The sequence below is a fragment of the Sinohyriopsis cumingii genome, chromosome 3 (genome assembly GCF_028554795.1).
Source record: "Sinohyriopsis cumingii isolate HCF-2022 chromosome 3, ASM2855479v2, whole genome shotgun sequence".
NCBI classification, from domain to species: domain Eukaryota; kingdom Metazoa; phylum Mollusca; class Bivalvia; order Unionida; family Unionidae; genus Sinohyriopsis; species Sinohyriopsis cumingii.
In genome coordinates, this window is record NC_142963.1 from 133,213,455 (window position 1) to 133,241,452 (window position 27,998).

Here is a 27,998-nt window from a genome sequence, read left to right on the forward strand (position 1 = left end):
GAACTATAACAAAGAGTAAAATTACCAACGACAGTATAAATTAATTTAAATTAATGGAATTCAAGACATAACTAGTTATATAAGTAAGAAGAATTTGTTTTTTAATCTTTGTTTTGGTATTATCTATTTTTTTGTTCCGGTATTTTCGTTTGTTTCGGCTTGTTCCGGTAAATAGTCTGACCCGAAAAAATTTGGGAACTGAAGGAGACAAAAGTCACATTCTTATTCTTTGCGGCCTTTGCTGTCGTTATATGACTGGTGCACGCAAATCAAATTCATGCTTATTCCAACTACTTTTCTGGTTATTTGAAGAGCTGACCGAGGAAAATTCCAATTGGGACCTGTGAGTATATTTCCAACAGCTTTAATCACCATAGTCGGAATGCTTGCAATTTGTTCACAATCTGTTGCTTCAGCTTGCCGACTTTAAAGTGGACAAAGGTAGGTTTACGTTATTGGATCCTGGTTTGGCAACGTTTTTTTTAAACATCACGTATCGTTGGGCTGCACGATTCACCCAAAACCTGCCCAAATCCACCACAAACATTATAAAAATCAAATGAAACATACCCGAAACCACAAGAAAACATTGGAAAGGGTACTGTCCGGTTGAAACAGACGACACATTATGCCGCACTTAGTATTTACATCGAATGGAAATGACAAAAGGGAGGCAAATGCTACTGGATTCATCCCCATTGCTGGTTATCAAGTCAAAGGCGGACCCAGTCAGTACGTTCCAAATATAAACGGCCTCATTGTCAAGTAAACAATGGACCATCAGTGTACCATACATGTCAACGAGGATGACAACAATAACATATGCATGATATTATAAATATGTTTACATGTATTTGTTATTGTCTTATTAACATTTTGTTGTTGTTAAGGGCTATATCAATATATTATATTTCTTCTTGACATGTTAAATAAAAATAAAATTTTGAAATCATGTACAGGTACTGAATCTTTATTTTTAAATTGAAGTGAAACTAAGTGCTGATTCATTATTTTCTTTATACTTATGTCACTCCATTTAAGAATAGTGTTGTCATTGCTTAAATTTTAATGCTAATGACAAAGCAGTCTTCTGAACGTGTGATTCGTTTGTGTGAGGCAGATGGGAAGATCTATAAATACATAGATATAAATGTAAGGCAATTTTTTTTCTTCAAAACACATACTTTTTTAGTATGAACCAAACTATTTGAGTACATGTTGTAACAAAGTGGCAGTCCACGGAAGTTACAGATGGCGGTACAGATCAAATTAGTGAGTAGATAAAAATAGGTTGTTCTACAATGAATGAGAATGGTGATATTTTGTAATTTCTATCGTTTAAGGCAAACAATGCATACACAGCAAACTAGCAGCAGAAAAGGTGAACAGAACTGTTGCTAGTACGTCATTTTTGAAAAAATAAAGCTTCCTACGAAAATGAAAAATATAAGCGTAATAACATCAAACCGAAGCCTCTAACTTGCAGAGAGTTTCTCTAATTGGGTTAGTTTATTTTGTTTTTGTTGTTAGTGTTTTTTAAAAAGTATGCGCATTTTTGTTTACCCACCTAACGTTTTATTGAGGTCGCACCCTCTCTGTTGCTATAATTAGATCTATCTTTTAACCGAAGATTTTATCAAGACCTATACGATATTGTGTTCTGAGGTCATGTAAATTTATTGTTATAAATCCATGCGGGTAATTAAATCATCACTGACAAAATAATGGCACCAGCATAGAATCTTATACAGCTAGATTAGCTCGAGAGCGATTAGAAACAATAAAGAAATTTCTTCTGTTCATGATTCTGTTAAACAAAAACTACAAGAACAACAAACATCTCAAGTTGAATTTGCAGAAGGTACAGAGCAGCTATTTAAACCTATTACAGAAATAACTGAAAGAGTTGCTTCTGCGATAGAGATCAGATTATGAATTATGCACATTCTTGTATTGAATTTGATCAACTTAAAAAAATATTGTCTAATTCTTCAGATTGATGGGTATAAAGATTTTGTAGGATAAAAAAAAGAGACAAAGTCCAGATTTTTTAAAATTGATTCTCTTAGACACAATCACTACTTTCACAAGTGATATTGTTACTACAGTGACTGACAGCACTTTCATTTTCATGATCTGATATAATCTTTCTTAATTGTCTAACACTTGTGTTTATAATCTTTTTCCTTTTGTATTCATGAGACAATTCTAATTTTTTCAAGCCCTATATCACCTTAAAATCATGAATGAGTGAACCATATCATAGAATTATATTTGTAATTTTACTTGTAGAATATTATATCATTTATAGACTGCAAGATCAAAAAGCCTAGAAAAATTGACCGCTGCTTTTGATAGAGAACAGCTTTTTAAGCCCTGGCTATCTATTCCTGTGAAGCAACATACAGACTTCCCAAGTGTTGATTCCATTGCCGTATATATCATGGCCAACTACATCGACGACGTATATGATAATCCCGTAACAACCACAGGTGATGGGAATTGCCTGTATAATGGTATTTCTATACTACTTTTTGGCAGTGAAGCCCTTGCAACTCAACTGAGATATCTAACATGTATACAGTTAGTGAAAAACATGAGTACATATATGAATCACCTAATTAGCAATGAATTATACTTGGTATCCAGTGACTACGATAAAGTATGTTTTGATGCTGTTATCAGTGGAGCTTTTTCCAATCCTTGGCATTTACTAGCCCTTAGTGATGTCATCATGCACCCAGTAAGAAGCATATACCCAAATGTTAATGGTGATTAAGATGGTGCCTGGATGAACCTCAACAAAATCGAGAACACTTCGCCATTGACCGTAATGTGGTATTCAATAGAAAAAATGCCGGAACCAAATGTGTTTTACAATGTCAACCACTTTGCTGCAGTCACTGACGTTATAGAACATGGAATAAATACAAAGCTGATGGAGATGATGGTGTATTAGATTATGATGTTAAAGAATATGAGCATAAGTACATAGAATAGCCATAATGGTCTTATGGAGAACGAGAATGGTACAGAGCATCACAAAAATGAAGTTTTTAATTGTGAAAACAGCGAATGTTGCATGAAGAAACTGAAGCAAACTGACAGATTTTTAAGCAACAAAGACATTTTGTCAATTCTCACTAACACCAACAATTTCCCAACTGATACACCTCCAGGGCCTAAAAATAATGTTTATGTTGTAATAGACATAACTGGTAATAACCATAAAGGCAAACATGAATGTTCTGACACATGTGGGTACTACTGTCAACCAGACATTTTTGCTTGAATCGAAGACAAAGGCTTCGGATAGATAAATAAGGAAGATAGCTTTACTGTGCCAAAATCTTCAAGGCAAATTTTAGGTGAACTTCACACAAATGACTATGTCCAGGAAGTGATTCTAACAAAAAGAAAAAGCCCATTCATTGAACTATATACTACAGAACAAAGTTTAGACTTGATAACAAATTGTTCAGGACAGGATAAATCATGATTGGAATAGACCGAGCATTTAACTTGCGTAAGGTTTTTGTAAATGCAGCGTCATACAAAAGTAGAAGCATTGTAAACAGGAAAACTGAGCAATACCCTATTAGGTCCGTTATGTCTTCATTGAGAGTCAGATGAAAACACATATTGCAAATTCTTTTTGCTCTGAGATCCAAGTTTTGTAATGCAGAATATTTATATTGTACTTAGCATATTATAGACAAAATTTGGCACTCTTTGCATAAACATGGATGTGACAATCTTGTCACAAAATCAGTACTTCGTATGTTCTTCAATGAAGACAGTGACCTAATATTCAGTGAAGATGACGCTGAGTTTGCGAAACGAGAAGACGATCTGGCAATGTATTTAAAACAATATCCCAATTTCTCACAGTAGTTCAAAAAGTTCATATGTTAAAAAATTAAAATGTTTGTGTATAAATCACTAAAAAACAAAAATATCATGAATCTTCAGACCAATAACAACTCAGAATCTATAAATAATAAACTTAAGCAGGTTGCTGATTGGAAACAACACAAGATACCTAAATTAATCAACAGGTTATATAGTGTAACTGAAGCTCAGTTCATAGATTTGCGTCCCGCACTATATGGCTCTGGCAATTATAAATTATAAATTAGTTGGCCCTTCCTTTTCATATGTAATTGATGAAACCCTTTGACACACATAAACATCAGCAGAATAGACAATAATTTTTACAAATTTTTTACAAAAGCAACTAAATTCCAATACTTCGAAATACATACATTCATCCAATGGAAAATTCCAATGCATCTGACCAAAAATAGATGCGGGATGAAAACCTGGGCAAAGAAAGCATGCAAAGGCGGAATGAACATCGCAGATGAAATGGTGATAATAGCGATCATTGACCTAGGATGTACAAATTGAACTAGAAATACACTTATAATGTCGAGACATGGCTACGCATTTCCATTGTTCCAGTTTTTGAACTGGTTTTATGTTTAAAAAACTTTTCATTGTTTATAATTTTTTTACAATTTTATGAATTTTTAGTTACCTACAATACAGGTTGCAAACATTACTTGTATTATGTTGATTTTATTAATAATTTGCTTTAAAATTATGCAAAATACAATTGAGTTGAACTTCATTAGTTTACTGTTGATACACTTTATTTCATGTTTTAATTAGTGGTGAGACATGCCATATTTGATAGAAATCTGAAATCGATTATAAAGAAATTATTTGGTATTTTCAGTTGTTCGTTGTTTTATTATGTTGTGTTAATCTCATTTGACAGTTATGGCACTGATAGGCAATTATTTACTTCTGATGATTCTAAAAAGGAGAATTTAAAAAAAATGCAATGAAGAAATACATTACATTGCTATAGCCCATAGCGAAAACCAATTGCTAATAAGGACAAGAACATGTACAGTGTGGTGTATATATTATTGCTTTCATCCTCTGTTAGGAATAATTCATTTAATTGTTGGTCTGTTAGTTTTATATATTTTTTTATTCCATTACATGCTACTGTAGTGTATTTTTCTTTACTGGAGTTGATTATGGCCAGAATAGAGTTCAGTTCTGACTGGTGATGAATGTAGTAACATTTGTCTCCCTTGTTTCACTGTTTACTTCCAATCTAAACAATAAATGCAGAAAAATAATTGCAGCCTATTCTGTCATCTGTTTCTAGAAAATAATACTGTTTCCCTGTGGTTTTGAGTATAATTAGTTTAATTTGCATCATGTTTGTAGTGGATTTGGGTAGGTTTTGGGTGGCTTGGGGTGAATTGTGCAGGCACGTATCGTTGGTTTCATAAGAATTTCTTTTGTTAATCTTTTTCTTGCCTACATGGACTGCTGCACATGTGGAGATTTCTGCTGGATAGACATCTTACTTTGTAGAACTAAATCACAAATCAGCTTAACCAATCATTGCAAGGACATGAATAATGAAGTGCAGTGTACCAGCTTCTACTTTTGATTTGACCCAAGATATTTTCCATTGTTGATGTTTCCAGTAATTATAAAATTAAGTTTGAAATGCTTTTTAAATCATGCCTGGCATTATATTTCCATTGAAATGGGGGAATACAGCTAAAAATTTTTATTTATATACAAATGTGTATAAAAAATACATGGATCCACATAATTTCAGGAAACTTTGTTAGATATAAACTGAAAAAACATGAATAGTGATTCATTTTTAATTGGGAAAATAATGAAAGCTATAGTTAGTCACATTTGCCTGCAGCCATCTGGGACATACATGTACCCAATACTCTATCCCTTATTATTTTCATGACTTGTATTATCTTACCAGTCCTTTTTAGATTTCAGAAAAATATTGGTCCATGGAATTGGGATTTTTTTATATAATAGTCAAAATTGGAAATTAGATTTTTTTTAGAACTGTCAATTTTCAAAAGTTTATAAAGAAAAGATCTTTACATTGCTTATATATATATATATATATATATATATATATATATATATATATATATATATATATATATATATATATATATATATGGATATATTTTTGCCTACCTGACTTTTGTCATGATTGTAAGTAGTAAAAGATTTTTACTGCAGTTTGAGTTAAGTACCCAACCTTGTATATGAATTAGTGGAATTTTCCATTAGAATTCTAGAATTTTCTGTTGTGTCTTAGGTCAAGTGAATTTTTTATATATATTGGGACCTTTTTAAACAAATTATTAATTCCTGTTTTAAGATCAGTCTCTTGAATCCATTTATGATCAGATTATATAGTTGTGTTCCAGTATAATTCAAGAGGAATTTTTTATTTAAATATTCATTGGAATTTCTAAGTGTTCATTCACTTGGAATTAACACCTTAATTTGGAATTATTTTTAACTCTTTCAGAGACATTCTCGATTACATCAGGGTGTTACATTAGCGTATTCAAGACTATTGGAATTCATTTGGAACTTCTGTACTTTTGGATTTGTGATAAGACATTTAGGATTATTTGGGATTTCGTTCACAATACTATAACTGTCTTTTAAATTTTCACTTTGTAACTTAGAGAGAAATAAATTGTTTATTGTATTTACTTACAATGTTTGTTTCACTTTCTTTTTGTTATATACCGTAGCTTATAGTTTAAGACCTAGAGTTTTAAGAACATATTTAAATGATTATGTAGGCAGGATAGTTATAATATAACATTAATTTTATAATAATTTCAAAACTAGTTATAATTTATCATTATTCATCCTCAAATCTAATTATTGAGTTTGTTTTCATTTAAATACCTTTTAGGTTGCAGTTCATTCAAATTCAGTTCTTTTGCTTTTGCTTGTTATTTTAAATTTTGGTAACTAAACATATCTTATGTCTGTATTCCTGTGAGGAACCCCCAGGAGCAGCAGGAGGGGGTGAGTGGAGAAAATGGCAGACAGATGGGGTGTGTGAAAAAAAATCAGCAAAAAAATACATGGAACCATTGGAATGACTAATGAACAGCAACATAAACTATATGTGACACATCAACCTGTTTTTATATGTGCCATAAAATGTGTATTTGGTATGAACAACATGGGGTGTGTGAAAATGACGTTTAAAAATTTCCAGGGCACCATTTCAGTAACCAATTCACAGGGTACCACTTGGTCAACTGAGTCTTTACTTACTTGGTCAGATCAGTCGTTATTTGCTAGATCGATTTCTTTTGTGATATATCTTTCAATGTAATCCTCTGCATTTTTTTATTTTTACATCATTAGATGCATTTATTATCTCAAAGTGTCATTTTAATGCACAATACTTTCTTCCGCCACAAGCTACACATAACTGTGTCCCTTAACACCAACTCCACAATTTAGACATGGTTTTATGGCTAGTATTCTCTGTAAATGAAGTGCACAGTAATCATTGTGACTTTTTTTCCCCACATTGGATAGCTGACCCCATCATCAGCCACATACAACTCTTATGTTACGTGTTTAGGCTCGAATAAACAGTAACACAAGAAAGAGTGAAAACAAGAAGCTTTGAAAAATATAACAAATTATTTCCTTGGAAACATACTGTAAAAATAAGAAGAAAAAAGAACTTATGGTTTTGGAAATCCAAATAAAATTTGTAAGAAATGTCTTTGTTCAAGATTTCTGTATGAGCACTCAAAAATATTTCCAGAGAAATGAATTAATCTTTTGGAATCCAAATAATTTGAAGAAAAATTAACATATAACTCAAAAATTGGCTACAACAGAACAAAACAACTTGACATTTAGTGTTTAAAGCCCAGACTCAGATTATTTGTCTAGAACGATGGTTATACAGTAATTTTTGAGGCGTATAACGAGTACCTGTATGAGGGTCACATGATCATGTTTACATCACATACTCAAAACATGGCCCTGATCAAAACCAATCATTTTACTCTAAGAATAAAATAAAAAAAGTTGTTTACTTCAATAAAACTATTTACAAGCCTTGGATCACATATTCAATAAAGTCTCAATCTCATCCTTATTATTCCCACAATAAAAATAAATAAAAAAATAATTTGTTCACATGACTGTTACTAATTTTGAATTAAGGTCGGGAACTAGGTCAGCTTTATGTGTTTACAATTGAATCAGTCAAGGTCAAACTATTTGCTGAATTTTTTTCCAAATCACGTAAACAATATTATATTATAATAACATTTACAATAAAAATAAATTTTTAAAGCTGACAAACTAACAATAAAATTAAAATAAATATAAATTAAAGCAGCTATAATTAACACAACTATTATATGTCTGATTTAACATTATTAGCGAATATCTAATTAGATGAAAATTCAATTAGACAATGTATAATGTATATTAAAGAAAAGTAATTGTATAGCATGGGTTTGATGGGATGAAGTTAGATTACTAAAGCAAAAATATCAAGATCTCACAGGTAACAAAATCACATTACCAAAATCAAAAACAGATTCAAATCTCTTTAAAAAATACATTAGATCACTAGGAGTAACATGAGATGAGTTTACAAGATTATCTGCAATTGAGCCAGAGCACATCACCAAATCAGATTTTGACAGATTACCAGGTGACAGAAATATCATTTGAGTTACAGTTGCATAGTTTTTTCAATATTCAAGATTGATGGTGATAGAAAATTTATCGATTCCAAAATGGGTGACAAATGAGTGGCAACTATTAGTGATAATCTTGATGACAATAGCAAGTATATGTTTAGAATAAAATTTATTGTCAAACATATTACCTGAGATGGTTCTACTTGGATTATTCGTGATAAACTCGACCCTGTTAAGGAATCACAGAGACATAACAATGTAGTCATAGTATATTAAAATTCTAAAGCATGTATTTTCACCGGAATTAAAAAACCATACTTCAATAATGCATATCCAGTTTTTGCAGTTGTTTTTGCGCTTTATCGTTTGAATGAACCAGCCATAGCTACTCTTGCTCCTATGAAACAGGCTCGCTAAATTGTGTGGCAGAATGTATCACTGAGCATTTTGTAAACTCAAAATGCTGTAAAAAATTAACAGAATCAGGAATAAAAAAGAAGTAATTGGGAAAAATATATCAATATGACTGGAGCTTGCATAGATTACATAGCTGAGTTAGAAAAATTAATGTTTCTGATAATTATAAAAACAATAACAAATGAAGTTATATGTAACTCGAACAAATATAGAACACTCCAATAATTTTTTATATGATCATAATTCACATGCATGGACAGAAGCTGTAACAAAATTTCCAAGGGAGAGAATAAAAACGATTTTACAACAGCAATATTTTTGGGGAAACCTACAACATAAGTAAGCGCAACCCTGTATTGGTCTGGTTATTTCACGGAGATGACTCTGAGTCAGATGAATCAACATTTGATCAGTTTCTTATGCTGTCTTTATCGGAAGGAATCACTCCAACAAAAAAATAATTGGCGTCCGGCTCCAAAAGAATTTCTCGATGATGTATCACAATCGTGTGTTGAGTTTGGCTATGGTGGTCTCTGGAACACAAAATTTAATCCATCCGATATGATATCATAGAGCTTATCCTGTGCCTCTTCTGGGACTTGGCGAGAGTCGTTATTTTACACTAATTGGTCATCCAACACACAAAATGATACTACCAAATGTCCATCTAAATGGATTTGCGGAGATTCAATCATTCAAGTTTTCAGCGAGTATTTATCCAGTTATACCAATCTGGTTCGGTCATCATTTTAATAAACCTGATACCAGTGTCAATCTCAGTGACTGTTGTGCAAAAAATCAGCTTGGTTGGGCTGCAGTAGTGCTATACGATACATGTTGGACACTAATATTTTAACGTAATTGACTGTAACCTCTGCGATAATTTCATGCAAATCACAAAAATCTGTCTGGTTACCACACGATGATAAAGATATCTGCAGAAAAATGGTTAAGTTCACTCAGGGTTCATCATCTGATAATGCTCGTTGTAGTACAGGATTGATAATGGATCCAGCCGAATTAGATTTTGTTGTCAAGGACATAGCAGCGTGAGGTGTACTGGTGTCATGGATAAATGCAGTCATGCAAGATGGAAAAAAATGAAGGTACAGTAGTTATCTGCTACGAGTGCAATTCTCATTTACTCATTTGAGATCATCTATGTTGGCATAATCGTCAACAAACCTATTATCAATGATTTCCTAATGATGTCAGAGTTGCCACATTCTTTTTATATTAGTCATTGTACGATGGATCTTGTGAAACCATTTATCGATAATGCAAGCGATGCTGGTTGGGGTTTGTGGTGAATAAAACGCGAACAAATACGCAATTATCTCGAGTAGTTGATATTAAAGCACCTAATGTTTATTACTGTAATGTCAATTTATCAAAACCATCATCATCACCGTATGTAAAATATCCAGTCACAAGACATAGCAATCTGTCTGAATGCTGCAGATGGTTCTGGTAAAACAACACGTGCGATAGAATTATTTAAAAACTCAGATATAATTGTGTTGACACCAACTCACTGGCTTGCCAGAGATATGAGACAACATGGTGTCAGCACATGTACATATCAGTTTCTTTAGTTGGCGAGGTGATGCATGGACCCCTGAATGAATGGGTTTGAAATATATCCCAAGAATAATTATCTGGGATGAGATATTTACAGCATCCAAAGATGTTTTAGAAATGTTTCTTGATTGGTTATCAACAAAATCTACTGCAATTATCATGTGTGGCGATCATGGACAGCCTCTGCAATTTACAGGTGAATCAACACACGATTGGTTGATCAACTATGTTAGTCACTATGAAGAAGTTTTGTACAACCATTGATCGCAGGATGAACAACTACAACAACTGAAATCATTAATCAGATTACAACCTGACAAAATTCAGTGTGAAGTACTGCGTACCATAATTTCAGAGACTCTAATGTTAGATTTCTGGAATTTATAGTGATCTAATGATCTAATAGTTGTATCCAGGAAAAACGTCCTTGATTCATTTCAGTGTAAATTATTTGAGCTTCACAAGGAAAAATGTCCTGATCAGCTAGTTCCGTTGTGTTTTCAACCAACCAGAGGTGTCCGCAGACAAAAAACCTTGCTCTTAATGATCTCATCGAGGTTCCAGTAGAGGTTTACAACTGGCATTGTTGTTAAACCCATCATGCTGGACTCTGGGATATGCAATAACAATCCATTCCTCTCACTGCTTGGGATTAACAATATCAGATACCAATATCTAGATTGTCGATGATTGCATAGAATGGTAAAATTTAGTTTATCTGGTTGAGTCCAGAGTAACAGAAATATCTCGGTTATACATGGTTGTCTACGTGTTGGAATTGCCAACAGCGTCACCGGGAATTATCAATACAGTAAAGAAAAAAATTAGCTGGTTATGCGTGAGATGAAAAAAATTTGTTTACGCCAGTTTTATCTGTATATGGAATGTGTTATGAGGCTGAAACAATGACAAAATAATAATTACTTTGCCTGCTGTGACACAGTAATGTTGTGGCAATATTTTCCTAATGATGTATGACAATTTACCATGGACAGAATTGATAGTAGTCTCAGCCACACGTGAAAATGCCACACTAACATGTCTTGAATGTAACAGATGTAGATGAGCTTTGTTTCTCATCGCGAGTGACTCTTGTTAGCGTTTTTTTGTTGGCGTGTGTGTGGAACCCTGCTAGCGTTTGAGATGCCGTATCCAATCTGGTGGTAACTGGGTGTTTTCAGGAATTACCTGTAACTGTTCACCTTCAAATCCATGTTGAGGAGCTGTTTAATCTAATTTATTGATTGGTGGCTGCGTAGTAGATCTTGTCAAGCTGGAAATTTTATGTATCGTTACACTCCACACAGGATCAGTTGCTTTTGCTCTACCACCCTCAAGTTTATGAGGTTCATATAAATACCTCACTATTGCTTTACTACCCAACACTGGTTGTTGTAGCTGATCTGGTGATTTTCATCATGTTATGTGTTCGTTCACAATTGCATCGACAGCTTTCATGTTAATTCTACTCATGACCTCGTTTAATGAGGCCACAATATGAGGTAGTCTTGCAACCAGTTCACAAAATCTGTCCTGAATATGCAGTAATTCTTGGGTATATTGAGGTCCAAAGAGTCGCTGTGCAAGTGTTTGATTAAATCATTCAATAATTGCCTGGTCATGATGTATCGTGGTGTGTTCACGTCTGTTCTTGACATGCTGTTGTTGCATCAGTGTTGTTACTGCACGGAGAAATTCTTTGCCAGGATCAACCTGTAGCATTTGTGGTCAGCGCAATGGTCCATGTTGATAAATTTGTTAAAACGCTGCTGTGACTTCAGTTGCTGTTTTAGATGATAACAGTTCAGCCTCTTAGTATCTACTTGCAACATCTACAACAGTCAGTGTATATTTGTATGTGTGCCGTTTATGTACATCATGTGGTAAGAACAAGATATCTGCCTGATGAACTTCTTTCGGTGGGCTGACATCAAACCGTCCATGTTGAATCATTTTGGGACATGGAAGATAAATTTGCCATATGGCCTGTCGTGATAACCAATCTGCGGCTACAGCTCGTGTGACATCTGCTGCATCGGTGAGTTTTTTAATTGCTGCTGTATTTCTCCATTATCCTCTTGGACTTACTAAATTGACTCCATTATGTAATTGTTGGTGTTTAATTGCCAGCTCCCAACACTTTTACCTTTCATCAATGATCTTATCAACCAATTCGCGAGTGATTCTTGTTTATTTTTTATTTTTTATCGAATTTTGTGCATGAATCAACTTGATATCTGCAATATGTCATTGTAGATATGGATTTTTATATGGAACATCATGAACATGGCATGCTTGATCAGTTGCATTTACCTGAAATTATCCTAATATCTAGGCGAGTTCCATGACTACAATAATTATATCCTGGAAGATGCTTCTCACCAGGATACTTAGCCCATGGCATTCCAGGTATTTCCCGAGTACCTTAGTGATATCACCACCTTTTTTAGCAACAGGAATATTCACAAATTTATATTTTTGTGTGCTGCATTTTAGACATTTATCTGTTAGTGCTGGCTTATTATTTTTCAGTGTGGATGCTCTCAGAAATTTTGTACCAGTGACTGTCTTGATCTAACACCATATAAACTCATGATTATAAATAATCTTATATCTGTACAATATGAATGTGATTGACTTTTCAGCAACATGTGAGCATGCACCAGTCAAGCATCATCCAGTGTTGCCAAAGTCCATTTGAGCTGTTATAGTTGGTCCATCTGGGTCGGGTAAAACTCAGTTGTTGCTCAACCTGATAATGAAGTTGCTCAAATGGAACAAACTTTATTTAGTAGTGCCTTCCGTGGATGACCAACAATGCTATAATGTTCTTAAGGAATTTAGTGAATCTGCAGTGGCCGAGGATGATGTTATTGAATTTATCACAGACATCAATGAAGTGCTGTCCGTCGAGGCTGGAGAACCTGTACACCCCGGTGACCTTAGTGGTGTATACAATAGTGCTATTCATCTGTGTCCATGTTGCTGATCCAGCTGTTACTTTGTACATCATGTTGATGAGCGGAGTCGTGTGAATTACACCATTGGCACAATGGCAGTCTTTTTGATTTTTTCGAGTTCATTGTTTATCAAATTGATTCTTGAATTGATGTTGGTAAGCTTGTTGTTAATAATTTCAATTGTTTTAATGGTGACTAGATTAAGAAGTTGTGTGTGAATTTCAGAGAGCTTAATCTTGATGAGGGTTGGATTTCGAAGAAATTATCTAGGGTTCTGTTTATGTTTCTGTGAAAATTTGTAAATGTGGTTACATGATTAGTAAATTCAGATTTGAACGTTGTTATTCCATCATTGATTGTCATTAACAAGGTCATCATTGGTATGTTGCTGTTGTCCACGTATTTCTTCGTTGCAGCATCATCGCTTGATTCTGGTTCCCTCAGATTAGCAATGCTATTTTCACTCATGTTGAGATTGCCAGTCAATGCATCACCGGTTTTAGCAACGCATTTACTGATCTCAATTCTGATTGTGGTGTCATTGTTGTCCACATATTATTTTGTTGCACCTCTTCTGATGTTGGTTCTCTCACATTGATAATTGTATTTCTGCTCATGTTTAGATCACCATACATTATGTCTCCAATTCTTTTAATACGTCCAGCAATCTCTCCCATGATTGTTAGAATTGAATCCTTCAATTCTTTAATTTTACCGGTTTTAGTAAACACCACTAAATTATATTTTGTCATGCCTGGAACTCACAGAATATCTGTCAGTGGGATATTGCTTGTCTTTAACCGTCCTTGCTAATCCTGAAAAACAACAACCTCATTTGTGTCAACATCGGTGAGATGCAAAAGATCAGTTTATCTCATGTTGCATATTTGGATAAATCAGTGTCACCCTGGGGATTGCCTTTAGCAGATCTTCCATAAATATCTACCATTATAAAATATTAACCTGTTACGAGGCGGCACTGATGACCATGACATGATGTTAAATGCTGCAAGCATTTCTGGACCATTTATTGGTGGATCCGTTATTTTCTGTGTTGTTAATGTTGAATACCAGATTGGTATGTCACCGACTCAGCCACTAAGTTTTTTGTTTAATCGCCTAGCAGCATCAATTAAATCAAAATTGGACATGGGGCGTTTTAGCGAAATGCCCATGGCAGTCTCAGACCTTGACCTTACCGAGTTCCTGGTAATCTTAGACCATGCCCCTTTTCTTAAAGGTGTTTATGCCATGTCCTGTTGCTTTTTTCAGTGCCGTACTGGCAGCTGTTCTAATGGCACCAAGTTTTTTTGTTATGTCACTGATCACATTCTCAGAAAGATCAGGTCTCACACCAGTTCTTGAATTCTTGGCGTCATTGTAGCGTTTGAGTTGACGTGCAATCAATGAAAATTTATTTGGGCCCTGCAACACCATTGATTATTTATTATTAGTTATTTTTGACTCAGAATTCTTCTTCGATGCGGTTTGAAGTTTTTTAATCTGACCATGTGTCAGACTAACATTGACGTGATGATATAACATTATAACATCATGAATGATCTATTTAACATTACATATTTTCTATTGTTGCATCAGTGACTCTCATTTGTCCACCAACATCTTCAAGCAACATTGTTTTGCCTGACAGTATAATAGCAATTGCTCTGTAATTAGCGAGAAATAATAGATTGGATACAATGACGTAAAATCTCGTGAGATATCTGCAAACCAGAACCAACATTCTGATCATGACCCAAGAATGACATCAACCAATGATATACACGTGCAGTTTGATTATTCTCAAAATTCAGTAACACTTCTTCAGATGGTTCTTGATGACCATTTATCCTCAAAGAGACTTCAGAATCTCCAAGTGGGTCAAACACCATTGGGTCTTGCACCTGCGAGCCAACTCTGACGTTATCCCGAAATGCTATAAATATATGTTGTGGCGCTGAAAGTCCTTGCTGTGATGTAAATAACCCAGCAACGCTACTTTGCACACTGTCTATGGAAATCGTCAACCATGACAGTGTTGACTTGCTGCCATTGTCCATGAAAAAGAGCCGCCATTGTTCTTCACGTAAATAAATGCTGACAAATAACAGCTGCTTCTTTGATGATTTCGTCAGAATTGTTGCTGGCCTGTCTTCCACCAATCATTGACATTATTGGAACAAAGTTTATCCTGAATCACCGGCGATTCAGCGATCATATTACCACATTGTTTCCTGTGAATTGTGAGTGGCTACTTCCAGCTGCTCCTTCAGGTGGTTCTTCTTCCTCTTCATGAGGTGGTCCAAATTGTAATCTTTTGGGGATTCTCTAGCTTCTTTGATTTGTTTCTCAAATTCTTCACACAAAGGCTTATATTCACCACTAATCTGAGTTGTACCATGGTGCTTTCGAAACATGAAACAAGTCAGTTTTTTTGTGACATTGGCAGTCTCTGGATTGAATAGTTTAGTGCTTATTTGATATTGTGCTGCAGCAACCGATATTAGGTTTTCTTGAAGTATTTTATGACCTTCTGTAAATTGGCAGGTGGTTATTTAGAAGGTCCTGGTTCTAGTTCTGGTTCAACAAGATCTCTTATCCTTACATCACCAATCTCAGCACGGGCTTGTTCTATACCCTTTATTGCTTGCTGTATTTCTTGCCGTAATTGTGATTGAGCAGTAGCTATCCCAGCCGGGAGCTCTTTGAGAATCTTTTTGGTTTGTTCAGTTCTTTTTGCTATATTTTTGGTTGATTTAGCTGATTGTTCAGTTGATTTAGCTGTTTGTTCCAATGATGGAAAGAAGATCTTTAGTGACTTTTGTGACTGGTTTAAATAACTGTTCTGTACCCTCTGTAAATTCCACATGAACATTCTGGCATTGTTGCAGCTGCCGTTTTACAGAATCATGAACTGGAAGATACCTCTTGATTGCATCTTGTTGTTGTTGAGCTAATTTTGCTGCAGGAGATTCCATAGTAAGCCCAGAATCACTCATTATTATTATTACAACGATGATTTAATTACAGATCACTAAGTCAGCAGATATACAAAGTTTTACTGTATATCCAGTAACATATCATATTTTTTCCAAATACAGTAAATATCCAGGTTCTCAATTTGATTCAACAGTTTAGGCATTGCCCTGGTCACGTGACTGCTCTATTAATAACACAGTGATTCCCAATTGAGATCATGTGGTTCAGTATGCTAACTGGCTGGAATTTATAAGTAAAATTGATTATCTTACACTCTGTGGAGACCTATTTTGCCAGCTAATTAGGAACACTCTCTATTATGTTGATAGCAGACATATTGCTCAACTAACGCCACCTGTGGACTACAGATAGAGTATGAATTTAGATATATTATTATTTTTGTAAATAACACTGTTTATACAGATATATTCTCCATGAAAACCACCCACAATCTGTTTAGAAACATTTTTGAATGTTGTGAAAGCAGACCTATTTTTGCTTGGCTACCTGTGGTCTTTCATTGCATTGATTTATGACTTTGGCCATTATCAATGTACACATACAGATTTCTCCCCACTCAGTAATGTATGTAGTATGAATTTAGATATATTATTTTTTTATTTTTAATAACACTATTTATTTTATTTCAACTGAATATTCTGTGGCACAGGATAATGATAAATTATCTGAAATGTTTTTGATTTAAAAAGGTAGGTATTTATATAATGTTTTAACAGATATCTTTTGAATTTGCGGTAGTGTAGTGGTAATGACATTGGATTTCTAAACCATTATTAGTATACTTCTTGGGTTTGAGCCCTGGAATCAGCATATTGCTCGTGGGTTTAAAACTGAAGTTATTTAGTGGGGGTCACAGGCAAAGTGTTTGAAAGTCAACCAGAAAACTTACTGATAGCTGAGAATTTGTATATATCCATCACTAGTCGTAACTGGTGGTGGTGTGCTTTTGCACCACCTTGGGTTCGCCAAGGGGTGGGTATGTAAATAATATCAGAAATCATTGTGTATCCTGTTGACCATAGAATCATGGCCTGAACAAAAGTTATGGACAACCTTCTGAATTTCTAGTATTTTTGTTTTGTATCTAGGAATACACCGGTGTGGGTGGGTGGGTATGTTTGTGTGATCATAATAGGGAAACACCATTACCCCACCCCTTTATGGTAAAAATAGACCATAGAGGTAAAGAGCCCAAAAATAGTCAGAGATAAATATAGCCAGAAATATATGGAAAATCCAAAAGTGAAAATAGACCTCATTGAAGGGTACCCCATGAAGGCAGAAATTGGAAAAGTGAGACAACCTCATTGAAAGGTACCCCATGAATGGATATAAACTGGCACAAACAAAAATAACTGGCAGTGAATTGGCAACTAAGTTGGCACAGATAAAAAGCTCAGCCTTTACAGTCTATGTTAGCTGTTTTGCTTAAAATAATATAATAATTAACTATATACAATGATTGGTTACTGAAATAGAGCCTTTGCATTATTTTCACTCCTCCATGTTGTTCATATCAAATAAAAATATTCACATTTTATGGCACATATAAAAATATCACGATAAGTCACATATAGTTTATATTACTGTTTGTTAGTCATTCCAACAGATCTATGTTTTTTTTCTTTGCTACCTTATTTCACCCCCCCCCCCTTGTCCACCATTTTCTCTTCTCACCTCCTCCTGTTGCTCCAGGTACGACTTGTTTATCTTTCTAGAAAAATGAAGAAAAAAAATCATTTACAAGAGCAAAAGACCTGTAAGCAGCAGGTGGCCTTAATTTTGTTTCAGATGTAGTTAATTGTTTGTTTTGTTTTGAAGTGTGTCAGAAATATTTGTGTAAAACACATTCAGTCTGTCCTAGTGTGATTATGTTAGTGGTCTCACATTGAATCCAAGGTGATTTAAAAGGGCAATGTGAGTTAAATAGGCACATTCTCTGCTAGCTACATGTTTGTTGAGACCTAGTATGACCTAAATATTTTTAAAAAGAATTTAAATAATATTTAGAGATCAAAAGTTTTGCAAGCTTAGAACCTGATTGGTTGTTTGTTTTCAAATACAGTCATTGGTATTCATTAATTTTTGGTTTCTAGAAGCATTAGAAACAGAGTTCAAATTGCTCCGTAGTAACCAGGGGTGTAGTGTTGTGGGAATGGGTGAGAATGATGTTCCCTTTTTTTTTTTGCATGTTCCCTTACTTGCGGTTGCCATTGTCCCCTCCCCCATGCATTTGAGTAACGTGTTCCCTCACTTATTTATTGCATTCTCCCACTTTTTTATTTAGCACTACACCAAGGACAGTAACTATGCCAACATCTTTATGGTAAATTAAAGGTACAGTAATAAAGAAAAGCAGTGCTAACAGAGCAGGGTCCAGTCTGCTGCAATAAAGAAACGAAGGTCAGATGTGATGGTTATGATAGGTCCATTAAGAAAATAATGGTTTCTGCATATTAAGGCTATTATAGTTTAAGACTTCAAAACTTGACCAAAGGTCAGAGTTTTTGAGATCCATTGGCCAGTAATATCCAAAGTTATCCTTACCCTGCTATTGCCAACACACAACTATGAAACAGTGTGTAGACATAAAAATCTGCCTATCATGGTGCTTTTGTTAAGGGATGATGACAAAAAAAAAATTAAGGCATGTTGGTTAAGTTAAGGATGTTAAGCATCTGTTTAATCATATAGGCCCTGGGAAAGCCCTGTTCATTCTGCTTGATAACTTAGGAAATTCCTAGCCTTTACTGTCAAAATTTAATGATTAGACATTTTTTAAATTCATTCTGTCAATATTTTCAATGAATAAGCGATTGCTGGACACATTTCCATTGCTCTGTGTTTAAGTTATATAATTATTGTATTTTACAGTATTTACATGTATTAATATATATGTATACACATTGCAGTGCTTGTCAGAGCTTTTCTGCTGTCCCAGGAAGGTAGCTGCTTTGATCATTGTTTGAAAACAATTTCTGAAAATGGATAAAGATGCAAGAAGCTTAAATTCAAAGAACGATGATCACCAGGTTGGTATGGTCTTTTCCTCAGGCCTGGATGGAAAGATGGAGGGAGATACCATTGTCAAGAACTCAAAGGAAAATGATATCTGTCAGGATTGCACAGTAAATCAATCAAACATAATCATAGAGGAGTTGAGCACATGTAATAGCTTACCAGATGACAAGAAAAAGAGTAAAAAATGTGTTAACACGTTATATACTTGTGAATTTTGTAAGAAAAATCATAGAAGTAAATCAAACCTTGTGTCTCATCTGGCAGTTCATACTAGGGACCAGCCTTATAAGTGTGATTTCTGTGATGCACGATTCAAACGAAAAGGTTCATGTAATGTACACATGCGAATACACACTGGTGACCTACCCTATACATGTGATACATGTCAGAAACAATTCCGAAAACGTTACGAGCTTCAACAACACACCAGACAGCACACAGATGAAAAAAATTATAAGTGTGAAAGATGTGGGAAATGTTTTTTACATGGATATCTGCTTGATAGGCACATTAAAACACATTCAGATGAAAGACCTTTTAGATGTGATATATGTGGAGAAAGATTTAAGAAATCAAGTGGGCTTGTGACCCATGTTAGACGACATACTGGAGAAAAACCATACAAATGTAATTTTTGTGACAAAAGATTTACACAAGTTGGTGCAAAGAATCTACATCTGAGGACACATACAGGATACAAACCTTTTAAATGTGACCAGTGTTCACAGACATTCACAGTCAAATCCAGCCTAGAAACACACATAAGAAATCACACGGGGGAAAAAAATTATAAATGTGAGGTTTGTGGTATTAGATTTAAAGAGCAGGGTTACTTACGGGCTCATCGAAGAACTCACTATGAGGATCAAAAGTTTGCATGTGAACTGTGCAAGAAGAAGTATACACAAAAGAGACAGCTTGAAAGACACATGACAATACATTTAGGTATAAAGCCGTTCACGTGTGACATCTGTAACAAGAGTTTTGTCGAGAAATCTTCCCTTACAAAGCACACAATGATGGTACATACTGATGAAAAACCATTTGCCTGCAAGATTTGTGATAAGAAATTCAACTGTAAAGATAACTGCAAACGCCATGAGAAGATACATGAGGGTAAACCTTTTTCATGCAGTATGTGTGAGAAGAAGTTATCCTCAGCAAAGAGCTTACAAGACCATGTGCGTCTTTACTGTTCATAGTAGTACCGGCATGGTCATATGACAGCTGTGAGAACGCTTACATCAGGAAAGTCAGTCCAGAGCAGGCACATTGATTGAAACACGTAGATATAAGCAAATTTTCACTGCTGTAATAGTATTATTTATTTACTTCCACAACTGATTGTATGTAACATAAAGCAACAACAGTGTGGTTTCAAAGACTTTCCACTGCCAAATCTATTTTGATATCACGTCTATTCATCCTGTCTCATCAAAAGTCCATCACAAATTGCGTTTGACCTGAATAACCTTTAAAGGACTCCTTGGATTTAATTCAGAGTTTGTTAGAGATATTAAGAACACTTAGGTCAAGTTCAGCTCATACCATATTTCCAGGTATATATTTTTTTGTTATTGTGGAACATGGCCTTGTGTTTTCCCAGCTCTGAGATGTTGAACCTTTATAAGGAACATCTATTATGACAGTCCTTCATTACTTCTGTCCATCATTCATACTTCTTGTAACCACCAAAGCTCAGTGACCTTGCACATAATGGGATGCCAGTTTGGTACGTGTAGGTGAATTGCTGATGATGGCTAGTTTTGCCTTTTATGGCTTAGCCCCATTTTTTGGATGGAATTATGGCCCTTGAAAATTAGCTTCTTGTCTTCCCATGTTATTTATTTTGTAGGCAGCATACATAGTTCAAGAACCATTCAATACATTCTAATGCAATGTGGTATGAATATCGTCTTACAGACCCTAGATTTTCCCAATATGGATAGATTTTATTTTGGATAGAGTTTGGTTCTACACATTTAACCTCACAGCTTAAGAATCATTCAGCATATTGTGATGCAATTTGGTATGAGCATTGTCTCATAGACCTTGATATGACTTTTGAAGAGAGTTATGGCCCTTGACAGTTGTATTCATATGATATGTTGATTGTAACTGCCATAATCCATTCAGCATATTCATAGTCCCTAGTATTCATAGTCTCAAGCATGCACATATGCCTTTTATGGTTTTAGTGTGGTGTATGTTATTTTAGACAGAGTTATATTCCTTGCCAAGCAAAGTTTTGACTCCTCTGTACCATTTTGAATGAAGTTACTACCCATTTTGTCTGCTTCATAATATTGCATAGGATGCTGCTTGTAACCAGCACAGCACTATTCAGTATATTCTGACACATCACGGGGGCCCCGAGTGGCCTTGTAGTCTAAAGTGCTCACCATTACGGATCACTGCCATCTCACCTCTGTCTGCGTCGGTTCGAGTCTCGGATTCAGCCAATGTGGGTATGTGAGAAAGCTAAGAGGTGTCAAAGGTAGATGTAAAAATTAGCAATTGCAGTGGCATTTTGATACTTTTTGTAATTCTTTTTTTAAAAAAAAAAAGAATTAAACATACGGGGTTTTTGATTAACAAACCCCAGGATTTAATTTGTCTGATTGGTGTTGGGGTGGAGAGAATAGGTAATATAAAAGCTGGGATCAGCAATGATGATTCATTTAAATATTTAAGTTGCTGTATTATGAATCAAAATGTATTCAGTAAATATTTAGGTGGATTATAGAGTAAGCTCTTATTTTAACTCTGTTGGTCATAGTCCAGAAGAGCTTATGAGGTTTTTTGGTCTGCCATCCGTCCATTAGAACAAGCGTGTCATCGCTACTCTGAAGAAACTATTTGGAGGGTTGCCATGAAACTTTATTGATACATTCATCACATGGTCTTGTCAGCCCTAAACAAGCATGGGTCGATTCCATGTGCTTGATTAGATTGGGATGATAGGTTGTTTGGCACTGATGATTCTGATTACACTTTACAGTGTATTTGGAAACCATAATTATGATTATGATTACAGGGGGATGATTACAATTATGATTATGACTGCTTTTTATTTTCTTAAACTGTTTTTTGTTCTGTGCTGATATCATGTGTTGTATAACTAAAAAACAAACAATTTAAACTGTATGTAAATGTTTATTGACCATTACTTACATATAAATTTGCATGCCAATATTGTAATAGTCAGATTTCATGGTCTGATATTTTAAAAACTTTTATTATTCTTACAATTATTAAGAATAAAATTAGAGATGTTTTTGGTTGTAATCATTTGTAGTCATGATTACACTGTGTGATCGCGCTGCTAATGAAGGATGATTATGATTATAGAGCTTCTGAAATGAATGATTATAATTACGATAACAGATCAATATGTAATCAATTACATTCAGTTAAGATTACAGTTGTAATTGGCCCCATTCCTGCCCTTAAATGTAAATGGTTTCACTCAGACATTCAGTATGGCCATAGCAACATCTTGAAAATCTTGTTATAGCTACTCCTCCTGATTGGATGGTAATATCATTATGGGGTTTTCACTAAAAAACTTCTTGTAATGTCTAGTTGGTCATGATTGAAAATGGTGGTGATGACTACAATATGTCTACCACAACAGCCATCTTGAAAATCTCATTATTTGTCTTGAGTGGAAAGCCATATAGTGACATGGTTTTTTTTACCCAAGGACTTTATATGGTGTCAGGTTAGTGCTAAATGAAAATGAACCCAATCTGAAGTGAAATATGACCATCATGGTGGTCATCTTGAAAATCTTTTTATTACTACTTCTCCTTAATATTAAGTTACATTGAAACACTTTTTGTACCCTCTAGCTGGTTCTAAATGAAAATGTTGTTGCTTGGACCTCCAAAGCAGCCATTTTGAAATATTATGACAACTCCTCATTGGATGTAATATCAACATGTTTTTTAAATACTAAAACACTTCCTATGATATCCTGTATGAAAATAGGACTAATCTGATGACCAGTATGGCTACCACAGCAGCCATCTTAATTTTTTAAGCAGCATTCCACTTGAATGCAAGGTTATATTTACGTGGGTTTTTTTTTACTAGAGGACTTCTTATGGTGTCTGGTTGGCTCAGAGTGAAAATGGTGCTGCTCACACACCAATATGGCTTTTACTGCTGCCATCTTGAAAATCTTATGATACTTCTGATGAATAGATGGTCAAATCAACATGGGGTTTTACTGAAAGACTTATGGTATCATGGTACCAGTTGTTTTTCCATAGACCTCAATGCTTGTGTTTGGTGAAATAAATTGACTTTCTATCCTACCTCAGCGTGCGTGTCACACGCTGTTATATAGAACAATGTTAGAATGTCAATTTTATGAAGACAGAACTAGATATTCCAGTGCATTTAAGAGAGATAACTCTGCTCGTACTAGACAAGGGTAAGAGTTATCTAGTCACAAGACACAATTTCAGACATGTGGACCACATTAAAAAAAATCATAAAAAATGCAAAATATGATCTAGATATGAATTAACATAATCTCACGTTTCCAAGCGGCTTAACATCTTTAAAAGCCAAACAGAAAGTATCTCTTGCATAATACACCAGTATTGTTTGGGGCCATCCATTTAGATGTAAATATTATTAATCCTTGATTGTTTTTGTGTGGATTAGATATAGACCGTTTTATAGAATTTTGGGTGGGGGTGGGGGTGCGTCAAGCTTACATATTCAGGTGGGGTGTGTGTAAAAAAGTATGAATGTGTATGTGGGGGGCGGGGAAAGGGTCAAGCTTTCCAGTTTTTTGCATATGTACTAAATGGATGACCCCTTTCTGAATACAATGTTCCCCACACCTTAAGCTCTGCCTGCTGGGAGTTGTACAATTGGTATCGTTATACCTTTTTGTTGGTCGTAAATGAAAATGGTGCTGCACAAACATCCAATATAGCCACTACAATAACCTTCTTGAAAATCTTTTTATCACTTTTGATCATATCAGCATGGGGCTTACTGAAAGACTTCTTACGTTGTATAGTTGTCCATAAATGAAACTGGTGCCAGTCTGACCTCCACAATGGCAATCTGGACAATCTTATTACAGTTTCTTGTTCTTGATGGCTGGTCATATCAACGTTGTGCTTTCACCAGAAGATTTATGATGACTAGTTAGTCCTGAATGGAAATGGTGTGCATCTGATATCCAGTATGACCACAGTGGCAGCCATCTTGAAAATCATCTTATGATGGTTTGTTGGTCCTGAATGAAAATGGTGCTAAGCTGATTTCTGATATGGCCACCATGGTGGCCGTCTTGAAAATCTTGTTATTGTTACTCCTCATACATAGAGTCATTTTGACGTTGGCTTCTGAAGATCAGACGAAATTTTAATGTGTTCACTTGAAACAAAATTAAAATGAAGCAAATTGACACTCAGATGGCCATCATGGTATCCATCTGGGAATTTTTTTTACTTTTGCTCTTGCCAAATGGATGGTTATATTAACATGCAGTTTTGCCAATAGCTTTCTTATGATACCTAGTTGATTCTAAACGAAAATGGTGGTTGTCATATATCCAATATGGCTGCCATGAAAAAAATCTTAGTCATTATTTCCCCCTGAATGGATGATAATTATGACAAGAGGTTTTCACCACTTTATATGATACATTAACTAGATAGTCTTAGATTAAAATGGTGCCAAATTTTATTCCAATATGGCCGGTATGACAGCTGTCTTGAGAAAAGTTCTTATTACTCCCCATTAATGGATGGTCATATTGAAATGGGGTTTTCACCAAACGAATTCTATTGATGACTACTTGGTCCTAGATAAAAATGGCACCAATTTGACATCCAGTATGTCCACCACTAGAGCCAATTTAAAAATCTTGTTATTGCTGAAAAATATTAGAGATGGTTTCAGCACTCAGCAGTTAAAAGGTAGAAATGAATCTTGAATTCCTGAACATTTTTTTGTTGCTAGAGAAGCACTTTCAGGTGACTCTTATTTGTTAAAAATTGTTTTATATTTTATACTGTGTTATAGAAGACATATATTACTTTTGCAGAGAAATATTTACTTTCTGATAATGCTTTTAAAATTTATTGACATGCTGTAAATACCTAGTGATGGTATTTATAATCTGTACAATATTTGTATAACTTTGCATTGTTGACAGAAAAATGTTTGTTTTTGATGGAAGCATGTTTTTCACCAATCCATATTTTTTGCATTATGTGATCTGCCTCTAAAGTGTGATGCACGTACTGTATTTCTTACATGATAAGCCCATGTTTGATGATAAATATATTCCTGACCTATCTTTAAGGCAATTTTTGTTCACCCTCTTGCATGAGAAGTGAGACATAGTTACTTTTTCAATGTCAACATCAACAGTTTAGTTAGATTTTTATTACTTTTTTCAATTGGTTTATATTTCCTAAACTCTTTGACCCTCTGATGAGTTTTCTTGGTACCTGGAGTGATGAGCTAAGACAATTCATTCAATGATGTGAACACTTGCTCCTTTTTCCTTGGGTCAAGGTCACATTCATAGATGATCTGCATCAAGGTTATGGATGAAAGTTTTTTCCTTGAATATTTTATAAATATTATGGATTTTATTCATAGTTGGGATAAAGCATAATTTGATACTTTGACAGTTCATATGTGCACTTGCTCCTTTGACCTTGGGGTCAAGGTCACAACTGTAGAACATTTATGTTATGGTTTTGGTGTTAGATTATTTATTTACTAATATTTCCTGAACTCTCTTCGAAATGGATCATTATAAAGCTATGATAATTCATTCCATGACTTGAACTGAAAAGGTGCAATTGTTTTGTCTTAAGTGATAAGTCTTTTAAGAGTTATGTCCCTTTTAAAGTTAATTTTTATTTATAAATAATAATTCCAATGTGAGCAACTAGTCCCACACCTTGTAAGGCATAGTCCTGAAAGTTAGCATGGATTATTTACATCATATGTACATTATGATATGGAGCAGAAATGTTATCAATAATTTATAGGGGCCCCGAGTGGCCGAGTGGTCTAAAGCGCTGTCCGTTACGGATCACTGCCATCTCACCTCTGTCTGCGCCGGTTTGAGTCTCGGATTCAGCCAATGTGGGTATGTGAGAAAGCTTGCCAGTAGCTTCTCGTGGGTCGGTGGTTCTTTCCGAGGTTTTCCCGGGTTCTTCCTCCACCATTAATACTGGCCGCAATGTATAGCTGATCATGTGCTGAAAAATGGCGTTAAACCCCACAACAACAACAATAATTTATATATCATTCAAAGATTTATTGAATTCTTATAGCATAAGTTTAATTATTGCATAGACACTATCCTTTCTGTTTTTGGAAGAATAATTCCAATTTTTCATCTAATACTATGATATATTATGTCATCTTGTATTCCAATTTTCTGGTAAGATAAAAGTTTGTATAGGCAAACATCAGATTGAACACTGTTACATATAACTACTCTAGAGATGCACTTATAATATCTATCCATTTTTTGTGTGAAAGTGTACCTCAGTACTTATATCTCAAAAGAAATGGAATGTTGACCAGTCAGAAATCTGCCAGTTGGTACAACAGAATTTATTTTTATAAGATCTTGAAAGACAACCAGTGATAAAGATAAAGAAACAATGTGTGATACAGTAATTCAAGCTAGGGTACAGTGCAAGACATCAGTATTTGTGGAACTGTTATGTAAATTTAATTTGTATTATTTGTTGGCTTTTCTTAATGATTATCCATTATGTACATCTGTATTTTGTACCTGACTTTGTCCAAAATCAAGGTCCTGGTGTACCTGACCAGTAACATTTATTTTATAAACAACATAATACATAGCTAATATTCCTCATTGAGAGTGGATTAAATATTCAGATCATTAATAATGGTAAACATAGTTGCATGAATCTGAGTCTTGGGCATTAAGCTTTTTTCTTGGTAGTTCCTTGACTTGTAGACAACTTTGAATGTTTTATAAAGGAGACTGACCTAAACCAATGCTTCATTATTTTGTCTTAGCTTTTTATATAATGTTGTTTACTGGAAAATTTACCCATTCATGCTTTAACATCTGAAGTAATATCAATCTTATTGTTGTGTTCATTTTTAGTTTGGTTGGATTTATTTATTTACATTATTATTCGCTGGAATTACAGTGCTCAGTAATATTCTTGGACTAAAACATTAATTTTAAAGTATAGTGAGTTCAAACAAGAACATTTTAGATTTTATTATTGTGATAGATCAGAATACTTTAGCACATCACCACACTGCAGGCAATTGGCACATTATTATGTTCAAGACTACAGACAACTGGAACAATTTGCTTGGCCTTGTGATAGAACTTTTAGGACTAATTGGAATTTAATTAACAATACTGTTCTTTTTAGACTTTCACTTTGTATTCATGTTAAATAAATTGTTGAATTTTACAAAA

At 34.5% G+C, this 27,998-nt stretch overlaps 1 protein-coding gene across 1 annotated transcript; it reads left to right on the plus strand.

Moving 5' to 3' along the window:
• Window positions 1-191: 191 nt before the first annotated feature.
• On the plus strand, window positions 192-27,998 carry LOC149803893 (uncharacterized). The gene is made up of 2 exons (XM_089953711.1): window positions 192-343; window positions 19,423-27,998. The coding sequence occupies exon 2, from the start codon at window positions 19,495-19,497 to the stop codon at window positions 20,731-20,733; it is 1,239 nt and encodes a 412-aa protein (XP_089809837.1). The 5' UTR covers window positions 192-343; window positions 19,423-19,494; the 3' UTR covers window positions 20,734-27,998.

Bases quoted from the DNA above. Each gene is read 5' to 3' on its own strand.
- LOC149803893 (XM_089953711.1), top strand. From the start codon at position 19,495: ATGGATAAAGATGCAAGAAGCTTAAATTCAAAGAACGATGATCACCAG.